Below are 19,911 nucleotides of genomic sequence, written 5' to 3' on the forward strand. Positions count from 1 at the left end.
GCCCTGTGTTCCATTTTGTTGCTGTTGCTTAAGAGAAGTATTTGTATGTTAAATGTATGCACTCTCTAATCAGGATGGAGACAGCTTTAAAATCTGGCATTTATGCTATATTTTCACTCATTAATCCAGCAACAGCAAAAAAAAAACACTCCCTCAGCCCCAGCTACTTCAAAATGACAATCCTGTTAACGCGATTTTTTTCTCTCTCTCTCTCTTTAATGCAAATCACAATGATTTGTTTGAGGCAACAGGACAGCCGCAGAATGTCGGCTCCTACTACACTATAATTAATCCGCCCTGGCAGTGGGCAGGGCCCCGGCAGTCTGCCCCACGTTACTTTGATTGACACTTGGCTTTCTGTTTGGTCGGGGGGGGGGGAGAGAGTGGGGCCGAGCACGCGCCTGCCGGGAGTTGTAGTTCCCCCACTGCGCCACGCGATGGCAGCCGACCGCCCGGCGGACTACATCTCCCGGCGGGCACCGCGCTCCCACTCCCCACACGGGGCTCCAGGCACGGCCGCGGCGGCGCCGGCCAATCAGCAGCCAGCCGAGCGCGCGATTGGTTGAGGCAGGGAAAGGCCCCGGGCCCGACGGGCCCCCACGTGGGGGCAGCCGGCCGGCGATTGGCTGGCGGGGGGTTCCGGATTGTATCCAATTGAGGGAACTCTGGAAAAGATGTTGCAAAGAGGGCAAGGTTTGCAACAGTCAGCCAGTGTGTTTCATTGAGTAAAACGGGGCCAGTTCTCCGGAATATCATCCTTGATCAGATCATTTCTTCTGAAGCATGGGCTTTTTTGTTGCTGGGGGGTTCTGTCCTTGTCCTTTCATGTCAGTTTCAATGGCTTCTGCTCTCTAAAGGCAGCGCTTTGGCTCCCGGCAGCCGGCTTTGGACTTTGTGTGATATTTTCTTTTTTAAGTTAGGATCGTCAGAAGTGGACAGAGAGTGTGTGTGTGTGTGTTTTGTTCCATGGACATCACAACATCGTGTTCCTTTGTACAGCTCTGGATTTACCCCCCCCCACACACTTTCCTCAAGCCCCGATCCGTGTCCCAAGCTGTCCTGGATTTCTGGCTGACCCCGTCTTGTATTTCGGCGATGTGATCTGTGCTACATCTCGCCCAGGATGGTTTTGTGGTGAGAAACCGAACAAAAAGGCTCTGCTTCCCGTCTGGGGTGATGGTTAGAATCTGAAAATTACCACTGACGTTGATTTCATTTCTTCCCACGACTCGGTACAAGTCCGCTGTGGGGTGCGGAGGGGGACACATCGCTGTGTGTGTGATTTTTATGTTATATTTCTTTAAAAAAAAAGCAGTGGAGAACATTGAGGAGGGAGGAACAGCATCCAAGGATGTATCCACAAGGCAGGCATCCCGTAAGTACCAGTTTACTCAACAACATTGCAAATCATAAGACGAATGGAGAGGAGGGAGGGATAACATGTGTATGGTCTCTGATAGATTCAATGTTATTTCAAGTGGTAACAGGGGAAGCCTTGTCAATTTCTACCAATGTTAATATCAGTGATAACCAATGTTAATATCAACTAACATGGAACACACAGAATTCAATGAATTGACTAATCGTGGGCAGATAAATATATATATATATTGTTTTCTGACCCTTGCAGTAGCAAGTTAGTAGTATTTAAAGATGAATGAGTCGTGCTTTACGGTCGGTATGTAGAGGATAACGCAGCTCTTAATTTCCTCTTATAGTTAAACGAAGAATTGTGCTTTGTTGCTGAAGACTTGCCTTTTCAGAGCTGGTTTAGTTATTTGTGGGGGGAGTGCTGGGACTTCCTAATCCCTGGACATTCAGATTCAGTGCACGGCGATGGTCTGAGCATCCTCCCCACGTCGCTTCATGCAAATACTCGAAATGTTATTTCTCTTTTTATTGGGGGGGCGGGGGTGATATTTTTTATTTATAAACTCACGAAAATCCAGCAGGTGGCATTGGTTAGTGACATTTCCGCAGAGGTTTAGTTTGTTTCCGTTTCTATCTCCCGAGTTAATCGCCTTGTCAGATGCGACCAAAAATAAAGCAGGAAAATAACTTTTTAGTGTAATGAATGTTACACGTGTAATACACAAGAGTTGGCGCCCAGCGCGCCGGATATTCCAAGAGGCCTTAAGCCGGCAGACTGGCCTAATTCAGACATTGGATCTGTCGCAGGAGATGATGTACAATGACAATGTACTAAGTGAATAAATCTGAGCGGAGAAATACAGATGGGGGAAGGGGGAATCAAATATTTCGACTTAACTATATAAAATATTGGATCAGTGATTTGGATCGATAATATAATTGCCTATAAATCCTTCAGGAAGATTGCAGATTGAATTACTCTAGCAGGTTTCAAACTAATTTGTTACAGAGACCAAGCTTACCAGTTTTCTCTCTATCAACAACAATTTACTGCTTTAAACAAAACAACAACTTGTATTTATATAGCGCCTTTAACATAGTGAAACATCCTAAGGTGCTTCACAGGAGTATTATGAGAAATTGACACTGAGCTGCATAAGTAGAAATTAGCACAGGTGACCAAAAACTTGGTCAAAGAGATAGGTTTTAAGGAATGTCTTGAAGGAGGAAAGAGAGGCGGAGAGGTTTAGGCCGGGAGTTCCAGAACTTGGGGTCTAGGCAACAGAAGGCACAGCCACCAATGGTTGAGCGATTATAATCAGGGATACTTAAGAATTAAAGTAGAATTTGAGTTTTTTAAAAACGATATAAACCTTTCACTTTTCCCCCATTCTGTGTAATAGTCCCAAACTATAGTAAAGTGGAATTGTGATCTAATTATCTTCACTCCCACACTAACCTTCCCCCCCCACATCCCTCCATCACCTTTGTGCTTGGAGTCATAGGCTGGAGTGCAAAATAAAAGCAGTGGGAGATGGCCTCCTGGAGGGGGAGGGGGTCTCGCACCTCAGGGCTTCATGCACTGGCTGGCCCCCTTGAGTTCTACTGTCACTTTAGTGTTCATGCATTACCTGAACCATTTTGCAGAAGTGACTATACGAATGCAGCCTTTTATCTTCTCAGCGGTTGTGAGGTGTGAAGAGGGCTTGTTATCCTGATGCCTGTCTCTTTCTCACACACACACACACACACACACACACACACGGCTGTTTTGTTTACTAATAGCAATAGAATGACAAGCCATATACACCACAAGATGCGAATAAAGCTCATTCCGGGGTATTTTAAAGATGCTTCTTTTATCACACAGGCAGCTCATCAGCCGGGACAGCCATTTAAGTTTACAGTGGTGGAAACTTGCGATCGCATCAAGGAGGAATTTCAATTTCTGCAGGCACAGTACCACAGGTAAAGCGATTTAGTAACCATCAGCATTGCAAATGGGACAGAATCGGCCTTGCAGCTGATCGAAGCAGTTCAGCTTGTATCTTTCCATTCCTCAAAATTATGTTATTCCCATTTACAGAGAAAGATCTCGGGTTGACCCTTTTACACGTTTATTGTTTGAATAGTAATCATAGCAAGTTCTGCTAATGATGGGACTATCCCCGCACAGATCAAAAGCAAAACAACCAATCTGGAAACCTTAAACATACATAATAACACAGTAAATGTTGGAAATACACAGCCAGTACCTGAAAGGCTAGGTTAACACAAAGTGTTGAGCCACCTCACAATTGTCCTAACCAAGGTTCTGAGCCTAAAATAGTAACCAGTCTTTCCAGTTTGAAAAATAAACCAAGCAGAATCCCTGTTAATATGGCCACTTGGGTTACAGGATGTGACGCAGCTTCAGGTCCTGTAGAATAACATTGCTGATAGTTTTTGTCAGGTGTTAATACTTTAAAATTCCAACTACGTTGCATAAATGGATTACTGTGATGGTGTGGAAAAATAATTGAAGATGAAAATCTGCTGTCGTCTGTGACAAATGAGGAGCAATAGCTTGGGCTCAATTGCTCACACTCTCCCCTCAAGTCACAAGGTTCCTCCAGCCCCTATACGAGGATAACCTGGGCCAACACTCCATGCAGTACTGAGCAATTGTTGGAGGAGATATTAAACCGAGGTCCTGTCTGCCTGTTCTGATGGTTTATGTGGATCACAACTTTCATTTGTGTAGCTTCTGTAACTCGGAGGATGGCCCAAGGAACTTTTGTAGATAAGCGCAAGGAAAACGGATGTTGAACTAGGAGGGGAGACCAAAGGCTTGGTAGAAGAAATGAGTTTTAAAGGGAACGCATTGTATGACTATGCTGAAAGAACAGGGGAGTGGGACTAACTGGTAGCCCTTTCAGACAACCGGCACAGGCATGATGGGCCGAATGGCCTCCTTCTGTACTGTATGATTCTATGAAAGGAGGAGGGGGAGATGGAGAAGTTTAGGGAGGAAATTCCAGAAAGTGGGTTATTGAAGATTCCAGGCATTATGTGAAAAGCAGGAGTTAACCTGATGCCCTGGCCAACATTTCTTCTACAATTGACACCACAACAAGCATATTAACTCGCCATATAATCCATTGTTTGTGGGATCTTGCTGTGTGCAAATGGCTGCCACATTTGGCTACATAACAACAGTCACTGCTATTCCAAGTAATTAATTGAAAGTGAAGCGCTTTGAAACATCTGAGCTGTGATATTAATGCAAGATGGAAGCGTTCCGTTTCAGCTATGTTGTGAGTAAATTTAGATGATCTCATCTCTGGCTACAAATGGCAACGCTCACTGTGTTATCACAAGGATTTCAATCAAAGGGTAATGATGGGCCTGTGAAATGTTGATGTTGCATCTGCTTCAACTGTGAAAAAAACACCTTGTAGTACAGTTCTGGATTGTGTCTTGCCAAGTTTGGAGAGAGCATTCTAGGCGTGAATTATGGGTGAATTATGGGTGGTTCTAGGTCTGCCAATGATGTTGGGAGCAATTTGAGGTGCAGACTCAAAAAACATTCCACAAATGTATTGGCAAACATTGAAGAATATTGGCTTAAGTCCAATTAGAATTATAACCCATTTAAAACTATCCAATTCGTCCCACACCCTGCTCTTACATAGACCTGTAGTTTTTTTTTCAAGTATTTATCCGATTCCCTTTTTGAAAGTTACTATTGAATTTGCTTCCACCAGCTTGTCAGGCAATGGGTTCCAGATCCTTCGTAACAACATTTTCCCCCTCTGGTTCTTTTGCCAAATCTGTGTCCTCTGGTTCCCGACCCTCCTGCCAATGGAAACGGTTTCTACTTATTTACTCTATACAATCCCATCATCATTTTGAACACCTCTGTTAAATCTCCCCGTAACCTTCTCTGCTCCAAGAAGAACAATCCCAGTCTCCCTGGTCTCTTCCTAAGTTTTCACAGTGGTGTGTTGCCGTCGACACACGATGAAGCCCAGTGACAGCACTGCAGAAGACACTCCGAGCTCCGCTTTCATGCTTGATCTGAACCTCCTTGATTGGATTACTGCACTGTAATTCCCTGACAAGTGTCCATTATCTGCTATTTATTTCCAGCTATTTATGGGTGCAATAAACGTATGTAAAGTAGCTTTAACCAGTTCAGTGCTGAATTCTCTCTCATTCGATGCAGTTGGGTTTGTGTTTATCACAGCTTTCGGTGAAGCAAAAGACTTCACAGATTTGGCAAAAGCACCAGAGCGGAAATGAGGAGAAATGTTGTTACAATCTGGGATGCACTGCCTGAAAGGGTGGTGGAAACGCGGCAGCCAATTTGCGCACAGCAAGCTCTGGCAAACAACAATGTGATAATGACCAGATAATCTGTTTTTGTGATGTTGATGGAGGGATAAATATTGGCCAGGACACCGGGGATAACTCCCCTGCTCTTCTTCCAAATACTGCCATGGGATCTTTTACGTCCACCTGAGAAAGCAGACGGGGCCTCCCTCAAACACTCCCTCAGTGCTGCACTGAGTGTCAGCCTAGATTTTTATCAAGTTGCTGGAGCGGGACTTGAACCCATAACCTTCTGACTTAGAGGTGAGGGTACTACCCACTGAGCCACGCTGACACTGCAGGTGGCGGTGATGTGACTCTGAGTGCGGTGTAAGCGGCAAACTGTACCATTCTGTGCCAGTGTGAGAATACGGGCCTTCGGACGCCAACTATGCACTTCTGTATGCAGATTGACTGCCACACTTGGTTAGGCCATTGCTTTCTGATGGTGGAATAAGGAGATTTTTTAATGGGTTTTAAATGACTTGTTACTGCACAGATGGAATATGCTGTGGAGGATTGCTTTACCTCTAACGATTAGGATGAGCAGTGAGTAGGGCCTCTGGTTTGTGGTTTACTGAGAAATGGATAGGTAAACACCAGCAAAAACAATTCCTGGAATGCTATGTAATTAAAAACAACATTTGACGTGTACAGTCACCATAACCGTGACCCTGATGATAAGGAATAGCAGCTCCTTTATATAAAAGCTGCTGTTAATTGTTTGTCAGGGTGGAATAGCAGAATGTGGTTTCCCCCCCCCTCACCTCCCCCCCCCCCCCCCCAACCTGTTTTATAAAAAAAAAAAAATTGGCATGTAATTAAAAATGGAATTTGATTTGCTCCGTGTGGTAAAGCAGGGTGCTGGGAGACTGGCTGAAGGATGGTCTGAGACTAGTTTGACAGCTTTGTGTGTCTCCTTGAGCGACAATGCGCCAAAGCAAATGGCTGTGGACTCCGTGAACATTTGCCATATCGCTCTGCGCGGGGCCGTTAGCCAAAAAGATCCGTGTCTTAAGCGGCGGCAGGCAGTCCTGAGTGGCTACATGGCGGATCAAAGATGAGATCCAAGCCCTGGTCTGTAATCCTGGCACTGATTGAGGGTTAAATGATGCCCGCCAATAGATAACTCAATGATCTGAATGCTGATCCCTCTGACTGACAATCCGTATGTCTCCGATGCCCAGCCCCTCCTGAAATTTCAGGTGCCGAAGCACAGCTCCCAACCGTCTCTCGGCTTCCTTCGTTCTGTGCAAGTGACTGGGGCGCTTACCAACGACTCCATTTTGACTTCAGTATGTTTTGGGAACCTTTCTCCTGAATTTCTGCACATCCCTGACTTCCTTTGCCCCCACCATTTATGGCAGTGCCTTCAGCTGCCTAGGCCCCAAGCTCCAGAGTTCCCTCCCTAAACCTCTCCACTTCTCTCCCTCTTCAGTTAAGGCACTCCTCTGTTCCTCTGTCCGCTGTGGCTCCGTGGGCAGCCCATTTGCCTCCGAGTCAGAAAGTCGTGGGTTTAAGTCTCACTCCGGGGACTTGAGCACATAAATCTAGGCTGACTCTCCCAGTGCAGTGCTGAGGGAGTGCCGCACTGTTGGAGGTGCGGTCTTTCGGATGGAACGTTAAACCCAGGCCCCATCTACCCTCTCGGGTGGATGTAAAAGATCCCTTGGCACTATTTCAAAGGAGAGCAGGGGAGTTATCCCCGGGGACCTGGCCAATTTTTATCCCTCGATCAACATAACTAAAAAAAAATAGATGATCTGGTTATTATCACATTGCTGTTTGTGGGAGCTTGTTATGCGCAAATTGGCTGCCGTGTTTCCCACATTACAACAGTGACTTCATTGGCTGTAAACATGTTTTGAGACATCCGGTGGCCATGAAAGATGCTATATAAATGCAAGTCTTTTAAAGCCGTAAAACATTGACCAAGCATTTGATTATTTGTCCTAATGTCTCCTTGTTTGGTTTGGTGTAAATATTTATCTGAGTTACGTTCCTGTGAAGCGCCTTGGGTTGTTTCACTGTTTAAAGGTGTTGTGTGTGTATACATGCAAGTTGTTGTTGAAGTTTAAAATCTACTAGCAGATCTCCTGTGGTGTTGCTCATGGTGTGTTCCAGGATACGCTGTTTCATAACTAATAGGGGTGTTGTGCCTGTAATGCACAGTTGTATCATCAAATCTGCTGATTTGTGATGACTTGATTCAAATGCCGTCAAACTGAAAGTACATGGAACTTGCAGCACTGAAACAGGCCATTTGGCCCAATTGGCCCGTGCTCCACACGAGCCTCCTCCCACCCTGTGTCATCTCGCCCTATCAGCACAACCTTTTATTGTTTTCTCCCTCATACTTTTTAAAAAAAACATTCACGGCATGTGGGCATGACAGTATTTATTGCCCATCCCTAACTGCCCTTGCGCTGGGCCATTTCAGAGGGCAGCTAAGAGTCAACCACATTGCTGTGTGCCTGGAGTCACATGTAGGCCAGACCGGATAAAGACGGCAGATTTCCTTTCCTAAAGGACGTTACTGAACCATTACTAACACTAGCTTTTTATTCCTAATTTATTTCACTGAATTTTTTGAATTCCCTGGGCTACAGTGGTGGGATTTGAACTCTTGTCCCCGGATTATTAGCCCAGTAACATAACCGCTACGCGACCGTTCCCGTATCTATCTTCGACTCATCTAACTTCCCCTGAAATGCAACCCCCCCGGTCAGGGATCGTGTTACAGGAAAGATAAGACTTTTAATACATTGCTAGAAGATCTCCCATTGCTCACCATGAGTCAGAGGATCGGCTAAAAGTGTAATATCTGGAGTGATAGATAAATATGACAAGGAACGCCTACATGAAATGCACATTATGTGCCAGACTTTTAATGTATTACAAATTGAGATTCCGCCCACTTGTGCTCCATCTACTAGGCCTGGTATTCAATATCCCTCTTTTGTTTTCTCCCCCTCCCATAAAAGACTTGCTCTTCTGTATTTCTTCATTGATCCACTGTGCCTGCAGAGAGCACGAAGATGTATTACATCTGTGCAATTGATGTTTTCCTGGGAAAAAGAAAGAAAGACGTGCATTTATATAGCACCTTTCATGACCATCGGACGTCTCGAAGCGCTTTACAGCCAATGAAGTACTTTTGGAGCGTTGTCACTGTTGTAATGTAGGAAATGCGGCAGCCAATTTGCGCACAGCAAGCTCCCACAGACAGCAATGTGATAGACCGGATAATCTGTTTTTTTTAAATTATTTTGATTGAGGGATAAGTATTGGCCAGGACACCGGGGTTAGTTCCCCGCTCTTCTTGGAAGTAGTGCCATGGTATCTTTTACGTCCATCTGAGAGAGCAGACGGGGCCTCGGTTTAATGTCTCATCCGAAAGACGGCACCTCCGACAGTGCAGCACTCCCTCAGCACTGCAGCAGGGGTTCTTGCTCCGGATGGCAATTCAGTGACCTGCCGTTGGACAGTGCCGTCCGGCAAGCGGAGGGAGGTGCGGAGTTGAGCCTGACAGACACTCGTGGTCTAGGTCACCATGTTAAATGTGGCTATTGGAGCTTCTCCAATGCATTCAATGACCAGCTGAGCCATACACACCAAGAGGGACCCTCCCCCCTCCCCGCCTCGGGTCTGCGCTAATCTCACTCAGGCCTGCCACAGTTGGCCTTGTGCTTCCTGAGTTGGAGATGGGGAAATTTGCCCTGGGGCTCCTGGCCCTGATCCGTAGGCGATGAGCCCCTGCTGAAAAGTGGGCACTCCGGGCGAGGGCAAGAATGATTCAGCAGCTGGCTCCTTGAGAGAGCTATCCAATTAGTCCCACCCCCCCGCTCTTCCCCCATAGCCCTGCAAATGTTTTCTCTTTCAAGTATTTATCCAATTCCCTTTTGAAAGTTACTGGTGAATCTGTTTCCACCGCCCTTTCAGGCAGCGCGTTCCAGATCACAACTCACTCGGAAAAAACTTTCTCCTCATTTCCCCTCTGGTTCTTTTGCCAATTACCTTAAATCTGTCCCCTCTGGTTACCGACCCTTCTGCCAGTCGAAACAGTTTTTCCTTGTTTACTCGATTTAGAACCATTCATCATTTTGACCACCTTTTATTAAATTTCCCCTTCATCTTCTCTGCTCTAAGGAGAACTATCCCAGTCTCTCCACATAACCGAAGTCCCTCATCCCTGGCACCATTCTAGTAAATCTCCTCTGCAACCTCTCGCAAGGCCTTGACATCCTTCCTAAAGCCCAGAATTGGACATGGCTCGGCTGTGATCATCATCGGCAGTCCCTCGAATCGACTTGCTTCCGCGTCAAAAAGTTCTCTGGTGTTTCAATGAAGGACCTAAAATTCCAGGTCCCGCACTAAATCCTGAAGGGTGGAAGATGTCTGCGCGTGGATCTTCTTAACGTGGTGTGGCCGTTGCACACCAGCCGCCACACGGGCTTGACAGAGCTAGGTCTTTCTTGGTCCATTGGCAAGGATACCTGCACAGAGAGTGGTCACTTGGGCGAGTTATCGAAGGACAGCCGGTGCCCACGCAACTGTACCCCATCGTGACTCATCAACCACGGGGGAGGTGGGGGGGGGGGGCCGTGCAGAAGGAAAATGGGACAAAAGATTGCTCATTTAACACCAGCGCAAACTCATCTGTGCATCTCTCCTCCTGCCTCCTCGGGAGGGGGATGTTTGCAGAAGTCTCCAGTGTGTTAAAGGGTCGAAACAAAAGGGAACCGAGAATTCAGAGTGCAAGAGGACATTAATGTTTCATGTTCAGTTGAAACGGAAATAGCGGTACCATATATTCTGAAAGCACTCTGTTTGTTGACAGGTTATTTACGAGCTGTTCCAATGACAGAGGAAGGCTGTGTGTGTGTGTATGTGTGTGTGTGTGTGTGTGTGTGTATGAGAGAGACTTCACTGTTATCCAATGGACCCTAATTAGGTTTATTTTCCAAGTGTAATAAACTTGCCTTGAGAAAAATAGGATTAAAATTGCACTGACTTAGCAGAGTAATAAAAAGCCAAGTATGAGTCTCAGAACTAAAGATGCTGAACATTTGCCCCAGCAGATGTTTTCTGCTTTAATCTCAAGCAGCAGGAAATGACATATGCCCTGTGTTAACAGCTTTGCTCTTTAGGAAGCGTTGCCAGTGAATGCTCAGCAGTCCAGACTACTGAGGGAATGCCAGCAACTGTAATTAAGAAAGGCTAATTAGTTCCCAACTAGTTTGTGCTGGGCAGGGAGGGGGTGGGTGGGAGATTTTTACAGTATGGTAAAAGTGCTGTAAAATTATAAGTTGGCTGATCGTGTGTTGAACACCAGTCTCCAGTCCCAGGTTACAACCAGCATTTCAAAGGCACCTGTTTCATAAAAGTAATGGTTTATATTTAGCAGTGAAGTGCGTCTGTTTTCCAAATGTTTTCTTTGTAAATGATTTTGTTTCCATTGCTGAGGGACGCATCGAATTTCCTCCTTCCGTCTTGTTCCCCCCCCCCCCTGCTTTTCCTCTCTCAAAGATGACTGCCTGTCCTGGAGTTTATGTGCAACAGGTCAAATACCTACTCGTCGTCTGTGAACTGAAACAGTGAATGAGGGTTGGGTGGCAATTCCACTGTTGGGGCATCGTGCAATCATGCCCACTTTCCAGTAGCAGTCACTGGATAACAATCAGAAATGGCAATCCCCCCCCACCCCCACTTCTTTCACTGAAGATGTCGAGGCCATTGCATGCCACCACAGACTGAGAATTTAACGTGGGACCTTTTGATTTGTTCCCACATTACAACAGTGACTACACTCCGAAAGTACTTCATTGGCTGTAAAGTGCTTTGGGACATCTGGTGGTCGTGAAAGGCACTGCATAATTGCAAGTCTTTTCTTTCATGCTTTCCTTTTTTTTTCTCTCTTTCTTATCCAACTGAGAATTTTTGGAAACAAATTAAGTTCTTTTGTTATTTTCTCCTTTACCATGTACTGGGACCCCTCCCATTTCCCTCCCCATCAACCACGGTACTTGCAATAACTTGGCCACAATAGTGGACAGTGACCTTGCCACGTTTCAGCCAATGCTGTTCAAGAGCCTGTTGTCAGGAGGTGCATTAGTGACAACATCTTGGCATGACGCACCCTCTGGTTTATCCTTTCCTCCTTGTGGGGAAAGCATCTGACCTCAGTCTCTCTGTGGTCATAAATCCACTCTATGGCTCAGTGCGTTGCAGAGCTCCAAACTCCTCCAACAACATCTCAGCTGAAAATGAATGGTTTTGCCTGGGAGTATTTCAAGCTTTCACAGTGATTGCCAACATTCTATTTTTTAAAACCGATTTTAGCAACATGTGGAATGGTGCAAAGGTTATTGAGAGTTAAGAACTGTTGGCGATTCTTGTGTGCTTTGAGATGGACCCCATTTTGATACTATGATACTGTTATCAACAATGATATTTGTCTCTTAAAATATTAGGAACATAGGAATAGTTAGACAAAAAGAGACGAAGGTCACTTCTAGTTCACCTTCTACCATCCTGGTAGTCCAATGGTACAACAATAATGAAGTTGCTGACTGTAATGTAGGCACCTGTGAGTATGCTCACAGGTTTGTATAGCCATTGAAAGTTTAATTTGTTTTAAATGCCGGTTTTAGTGCCCCCTGCCCCTTTTATAGGGGGCACTTGAAAAATTATGATTTTAATGCCCCCCCCCCCCCAAAAAAAAACAAAAAAGGGCACATGAAAAGTGTTTGGAGTGTCCCCCAGATCGGGGGGCACTTGATTTAATTTATTATGTTTTCCCCAAAAGAGTTGTATAGCTGTTGAATTGTGAGGCCCTCAGTCAATTGAGTCTAGGTCATCCACGATGAGGTATGTATTTGTGAGCCTAGTGGATGAACTGGTGATGTGTAGTTTGATAAACCTTTGTTAATAAACCAACTAGTTCTCCATAGCAATGTGTTGAATAGTCAATGATGAGGAAAGACAGGAGGAGGCTGGAGTGGAGCATAAACGCCAGCATAGACTGGTTGGGCCGAATGGCCTATTTCTGTGCTGTATATCCTATGTAAAACTATACATGAAGGGCGAAGGTCCAATTGCAGGAGATGGGGAAAAAAGGACAAGAAATGACCATCCTGTCGATTGGGCTCACCGAGTTTCCTACATTACAACAGTGACTATGCTTCAAAAGCACTTCATTGGCTATAAAGTGCTTTGGAACATCCTGAGGATGTGAAAGGTGTTATATAAATGCAAGTCTTGTTTTTTTTTTTATATAGCGCCTTTCATGACATCAAGCCGTCCCAAAGCACTTTACAGCCAATGAAGTACTTTTGAAGTGTAGTCACTGTTGTAATGTGGGAACCGCGGCAGCCAATCAGAGTAACAGATGTGTCAACCTAGTGAGGATGCAGGCAGGAAAGGTGTGTATCGGATGGAGTATTTGGAGGTTAGGACTAACGAGAGGATCAGTGATCATAGGGGACAGACGCACGAACGTTAGCGTCCTCGACCAGGCCAACACCCCCGGCATTGAGGCACTGATCACACTTGATCAACTCCGCTGGGCAGGCCACATAGTTTGCATGCCAGACATGAGCTTCCAAAGCAAGTCCTCTGCTCGGAACTCCTTCACGGCAAACGAGCCAAAGGTGGGCAGAGGAAACATTACAAGGACACCCTCAGAGCCTCCCTGATCAAGTGCAACATCCCCACTGATACCTGAGAGTCCCTGGCCAAAGATCGTCCTAAGTGGAGGAAATGCATCCGGGAGGGCGCCGAGAGCATGCGGAAATCAAGTGCAGGCAGCGGAGAGAGCGTGCGGCAAACCAGTCCCACCCATCCCTTCCCTCAACGACTGTCTGTCCCATCTGTGACGAGGACTGTGGTTCCCGTATTGGACTATACAGTCACCTAAGGATTTATTTTTTAAGAGTGGAAGCAAGTCTTCCTCGATTCCGAGGGACTGCCTATGATGATGATTGATAGTGAGCACACAGGACTAGAGTTAAGATACTAACTTGATATGATCATGGTCTTTCCTCTTGCACCCGACGCAATTATGTAGTATTGGTAGCCAGCTTTGATGAACTGGCTATAGCTGGGGTTACACTGAGACATTTGGTGGTTTTATTCATATATATTCCAAAGCTTCGTAAAATCTAGAAATACTTGGCTAACTGAGTTCAGCCACAGATCCTGCTGAGCGTAAATTGTAAGTGATTATGTAGGTCAGACGTAGCTGTGTTTGTTTACATGTATAAGTCATTGCAAGTTCCAGATTTAGCCTCAGCATCTCTTATGATTCTATTTCTTAGTTGTGGAAATTTAGAATCCGCTAATTCCCTTTTAAACTCTCTCACGGTCTGTCTGAGGCTGAACCAAACCGTTCGCAATCTATTTGACCCCGAGATGAACTATTGACCACATATCCATTCCATCACCAAAACCCGCCTACTGCCACCTCCGTAACGTCGCTTGTCTCTGACCCTGCCTCAGCTCATCTGTTGCTGAAGCCCTCATCCGTTCCTTTGTTACCTCAAGACTTGGCTATTCCAACGCACCCCTGGCCAGCCTCCCATTTTTCACCATCCGTAAGCTTTGAGCTCATCCAACACTCTGCTGCCCATATCCTAACTCTCACCAAATCCCAGTCACCCATCACCCCAGTGCTCGCAGACCTAATTTGGCTCCCAATCCAGCAACGCCTCCATTTAAAAAAATTCTCATCCTTGTTTTCAAATGCCTCCATGGCCTTGCCCCTCCCTCTCGCTATGCAATCTCCTCCAGCCCTACAACCCTCCTGAGGCCTATTCTGGCCTCGTGTGCTTCCCCGATTTTAATTGCTTCACTATTAGCGGCCGAGCTTTCGGTTGCCTTGGCCCTAAGCTCTGGAAGTCCCTTCCTAAACCTCACTTCCTCTCCTTGTTGAAGATGTTTGTCCTAACAGCTCCTTATGCGGCTTGGTGTCAAATTATGTTTGTGCTCCTGTGAAACATCTGGGATATATTAAAGGCACTAGATAAATGAAAGTTCTTGTTGTTTTAGGCAGGACCCTGAAGAAAAGTTATCAAATAAAAATTCTGATGATTTTTAAAGAAAGCTATTGTGCAATAGTACTACATTTAAAAGAAAATAATTATATGTGAAGTGCTTTGAGATACTCCAAGGACATAATAAGGTGCGATATAAATGCAAGCTCCCTCTTCTTTTTTTTTTCTTTTTCCCTGCCAATTCAAGGTTGGCACTTAGAGGAGATAAGCAGCCATGTTCCCAACCTGTCCTCCTTCTCGTGTAGTGGTGCTTGAAAGACCTGAAACGAGCAGTTAAAAAATGGCTGCAGGTAAATGGGATGGTGCTCTGTGCTAATGCGATAATTGCAGAGGCATGGGGCCGGTATGTGTATAAGGTGCACTCCCACATCAGGTGGTGTGGGAAGATGCCGAGTGGACATTGGGGCACCTCCCAACAAAAGGAAGGGATTATCAAAGGGCGGGAGGAGGGGAGGGGAGGGGAGGGGAGTGGGACGGAGGGGAGTGGAGTGGGACAGAGGGAGAGACATGTACCAACACCTTTTGACTATAGAGATTTTTAAAAAACACATAAGACAGCTGTAGTATTAAATCAACCCCACAAAGATAAAGGGAAGTAAAATTCTATGAAACTGCCCAAATATATCCCCATTAAAACATATTTGAAAAAATTAAAATGGTGGCAATAATCTCCCTACATGCCCTCACAAATATCATGGACTTTATGAAATTGCTTAAACCCACATAGTAAATATCATCATGGACCCCCCACCACCAACATAATTGGTCTGAATATGCAAGAATTCTGGCCTGCAAGCTATAAATTCCTGATAGCCATGTCCCTTTAAAAATGTGCACGGTCAATTGCTGCATTTTAGCCCTAGGGAATTGGGTAGAGAAAGAGGCCTTAGTCTAGTTTGAACTGCACTGTTTGGATAAGTGATCTGAGACATTGTTGACAACGCAGCTATATTGTGATGTAAAAATTGATAATAAGGTGTGACATTTAACTGGCCCAAAACCATCGGATTCAGTTCTTCTGGAATGCTGGGGGTGGGCAAGGGTGAACAGACTTGTCACACAAAGATTACGGCTTCCTATCGTGCAACTCGGGGTCGTTTTGTATGGGTCTGTAGAGAAAAAAAACAACAACCCAGAAGTAACCTGCAGGTCTGTCAGAATCGGAACAGATAAATGGTGGGCATGGGCCCTTCGTCAGAGCCCAGAGAACCAATCAAGGCCCAATGTATTGCAAGTTCATCATCATCATCATAGGCAGTCCCTCGGAGTCGAGGAAGACTTGCTTCCACGACAAAAAAGGGAGGAGTTCATAGGTGTTTCAATGAAGGACCTAATGTTCCAGATTCCGAGCTACATGTTGAAGGGTGGAAGATGCCTGTGCTTGGATTTTTTTTAACGGGCTTGACAGAGCTAGGTCTTGGTCCAGTGACAAGGATTACCACAGACGACTGGAGACCAGCTCTGCTGCACAGACCGAGCGCACACATATCGCAGTGTGGGCTGGGCCCGTGCTGCCCCTGGGCCCTCGCCTCTTCTGGACGCCAGACTCCCGCCTCTCCTGAGCCCCCGGTCACTTCTTTCTGCAAACTCTTTCTTTCGCCCCTCCTGCTGTGCCTGCCCGCACTGCAATCAGCGACCTGGCTTCGCAGCCATTGCCCTCCTGCAGTGGTATGCCGCTGCACGCTGCTCCCTCTGATGGCCCCAGCCTGCTGATGGTCTTGCAGGCCGGGACCGTGCCGATTTCCGGGCCGGGCCACCGCACGGTGATTGATAAGTGGATAAGGGGTTGATAATGCAGTTGATAAGTGGATAAGGGGTTATGGGGAGCAGGCAGGGAAGTGGAACAGAGTCCATAATCAGATCAAATGTGATCTTATTGAATGGCGGAGCAGGCTCAAGGGGCCGTATGGCCTACTCCTGTTCCTATTTCTTATGTTCTACAGTCTCTGTCACAGGTGGGGCAGACAGTGGTTGAAGGAAATTGTGGTCGGGGAGCCTGGGTTGACACATGCTCCTTCCGCTGTCCGCACTTGGTTTCTGCTTGTTCTCGGCGATGGGACTCGAGGTGCTCGGCGCCCTCCCGGATGTTCTTCCTCCACTTTGGGCGGTCTCGGGCCAGGATTCCCAGGAGTTGGTGGGGATGTTGCACTTGTCAAGGAGACTTTGAGGGTGTCCTTGAAACGTTTCCTCTGCCCACCTGGGGCTTGCTTGCCGCGTCGAAGCTCCGCATAGAGCGCTTGGGTGTGGAGTCTCGAGTCAGACGATGTGACCCGCCCAATGGAGCTCACCTTGCTATTTCTAAAAATGTCAATGACCCTGCTTTTGATTGCTCTGGGACTTGCCCCAAATCTGTCAGGCAGGAGTGTAAGAGTAATCTGAATAAAAGTGCGAAGGCCAAAATCCACAAGACTAGATGTGAGCACGGGGCACAGAATCGGGGCTATCTCGATCTCTCATCCGATGACTCTCCCTGCTAGCACTTGAGCCTTACAACTCCTGCCCCATGAAGGTTCTGGACAGAATAGATAGAGAGAAACTGTTCTAATTGGCCAAAGGGTTGAAAACCAGAGGACACCGATTTAAAGGTGAGAGCCAAAGACAACATGAGGAAAACCTTTTTTACGCAGCGGGTGGTTAGGATCTGGAATGCACGGCCTGAAAGGGTGGTGGAGGCAGACTCAATCATGGCTTTCAAAAGGGAGTTGGATAAGTACCCGAAAAAACATTTTTTTTCAAGGCTATGCGGAAAGGGCGGGGGTGTGGGACTATCTGAGGTGCTGTTGCAGAGAGCCGGCACGGGCTCGATGGGCCGAATGGCCGCCTTCCGTGCTGTAACCATTCTATGATTCTATGATGTATACTGAATTATTAGTTGGTTATCTGCCCCTCCTCCGTAAAACTGTATTAATACCCTATTGATCACAGGTATTTCGATCAGCTTCCAGATGTATCATGATAACCTCCGACCTCTCCATCACCTCTATACCGTCAGACTGCCTGTTTGATATAAAGCCATGAATGAGTCACAACTTCCTTAAATTCAGCACTGCTGTCATTGGCCCCAACACAAACGCCGCGCACTTGCTGCAGGCTCCATCCCACTCCCCCTGCCCATTTGCTTAGGCTGAATCTGACTGTACAAAACCTTAGCATCCCGCTCGATCCAGAGCCGAGTTTTAAGCCCTGTTTCCCTTCCATCACCAAGACTGCTTTAACTCTTACCTCTGCAACCTTGCCTACCTCCACCCAACTTCACTGCTGAGCCTTCATCCATACGTATTTCAATGTCCTCCTTGTCTTCAGATCTCTCCACGGCCTCCTCCCATCCACGGCCTCCTCCCACCCTATCTTTGAAATCCCCTCTCGCCTTAAAACCACCTCCCGCACCCTGACTCATCTGACTATCCTTTTGTGCATCCACAATTCCCTTTGCCTTGTTGGTCATCTCTGTCTCTATCTTTCTTGGTCATCTGCCTTGGCTGAATTCTCTGGCACTCCCTCCCTAAACCTTCTCTCCATTTAAAAAAAAACTACTAGATATGCATATTTTTGACCAAGCCTTTTGTCACCCTCCCAATCTAACCCTCCATGGCTTGGTAACCATTCCTCTGTCTATCTACACTCTCTGAAGTATCTTTACACTTAAAAAAAAACATTCTAGGTGCGATTATAATGCAATTTGTTGTTCTTGTGCCTGTGATGTGATGTACTTTAGACTGACCATGACAGTTTTATTACATGTTCCCCGTATTGTGCTATCTTGGTCACACTCATCACCCTCGCTGTATGCAGTAGAAAAAATAGAAAACTTATGTTATATATTTTGTACACCGTCCATTGGCAGACGGCGAGTTATCAGGTTAGAATTTACTCCTAGGAGTTCCGCTCATATTCATACATAAGAACATAAGAACATAAGAATTAGGAACAGGAGTAGGCCATCTAGCCCCTCGAGCCTGCTCCGCCATTCAATAAGATCATGGCTGATCTGGTTGTGGACTCAGCTCCACTTACCCGCCCTCTCCCCGTAAACCTTAATTCCCTTATTGCTTAAAAATCTATCTATCTTTGACTTGAATACATTCAATGAGCTAGCCTCAACTGCTTCCTTGGGCAGAGAATTCCACAGATTCACAACCCTCTGGGAGAAGAAATTCTTTCTCAACTCTGTTTTAAATTGGCTCCCCCGTATTTTGAGGCTGTGCCCCCTAGTTCTAGTCTCCCCCACTAATGGAAACAACCTCTCTGCCTCTATCTTGTCTATCCCTTTCATTATTTTAAATGTTTCTATAAGATCACCCCTCATCCTTCTGAACTCCAAGGAGTAAAGACCCAGTCTACTCAATCTATCATCATAAGGTAACCCCCTCATTCCTCGAATCAGCCTAGTGAATCGTCTCTGTACCCCTTCCAAAGCTAGTATATCCTTCCTTAAGTAAGGTGACCAAAACTGCGCGCAGTACTCCAGGTGCGGCCTTACCAATACCTTATACAGTTGCAGCAACACCTCCCTGCTTTTGTACTCCATCCCTTTCGCAATGAAGGCCAACATTCCATTCGCCTTCCTGATTACCTGCTGCACCTGCAAACTAACCTTTTGGGATTCATGCACAAGGACTCCCAGGTCCCTCTGCACCACAGCATGTTGTAATTTCTCCCCATTCAAATAATATTCCCTTTTACTGTTTTTTTTTCCCAAGGTGGATGACCTCACACTTTCCGACGTTGTATTCCATCTGCCAAACCTTAGCCCATTCGCTTAACCTATCCAAATCTCCTTGCAGCCTCTCTGAGTCCTCTACACAACCCTCTTTCCCACTAATCTTAGTGTCATCTGCAAATTTTGTTGCACTACACTCTGTCCCCTCTTCTAGGTCATCTATGTATATTGTAAACAGTTGTGGTCCCAGTACTGATCCCTGTGGCACACCACTAACCACTGATTTCCAACCGGAAAAGGACCCATTTATCCCGACTCTCTGCTTTCTGTTCGCCAGCCAATTCTCTATCCATGCTAATACATTTCCTCTGACTCCGCGTACCTTTATCTTCTGCAGTAACCTTTTGTGTGGCACCTTATCGAATGCCTTTTGGAAATCTAAATACACTACATCCATCGGTACACCTCTATCCA

General features: G+C 46.1%; 1 protein-coding gene across 8 annotated transcripts in view; it reads left to right on the forward strand.

Annotated features, from left to right (window-relative positions):
* Window positions 1-684: 684 nt before the first annotated feature.
* The window catches only part of LOC139228566 (transducin-like enhancer protein 4), a 211,216-nt gene continuing 191,989 nt past the window's right edge, over window positions 685-19,911 (forward strand). For all 8 annotated transcript variants that reach the window (XM_070859683.1, XM_070859689.1, XM_070859687.1 and 5 more), the window contains exons 1-2: window positions 685-1,375; window positions 3,242-3,339. In XM_070859683.1, the coding sequence (XP_070715784.1) occupies window positions 1,352-1,375; window positions 3,242-3,339 (122 nt within the window). In that variant the 5' untranslated portion in view covers window positions 685-1,351. The remainder of the gene's footprint in view (window positions 1,376-3,241; window positions 3,340-19,911) is intronic.

The sequence above is a fragment of the Pristiophorus japonicus genome, chromosome 18, assembly GCF_044704955.1.
Source record: "Pristiophorus japonicus isolate sPriJap1 chromosome 18, sPriJap1.hap1, whole genome shotgun sequence".
In the NCBI taxonomy this organism is placed as follows: Eukaryota; Metazoa; Chordata; class Chondrichthyes; family Pristiophoridae; genus Pristiophorus; species Pristiophorus japonicus.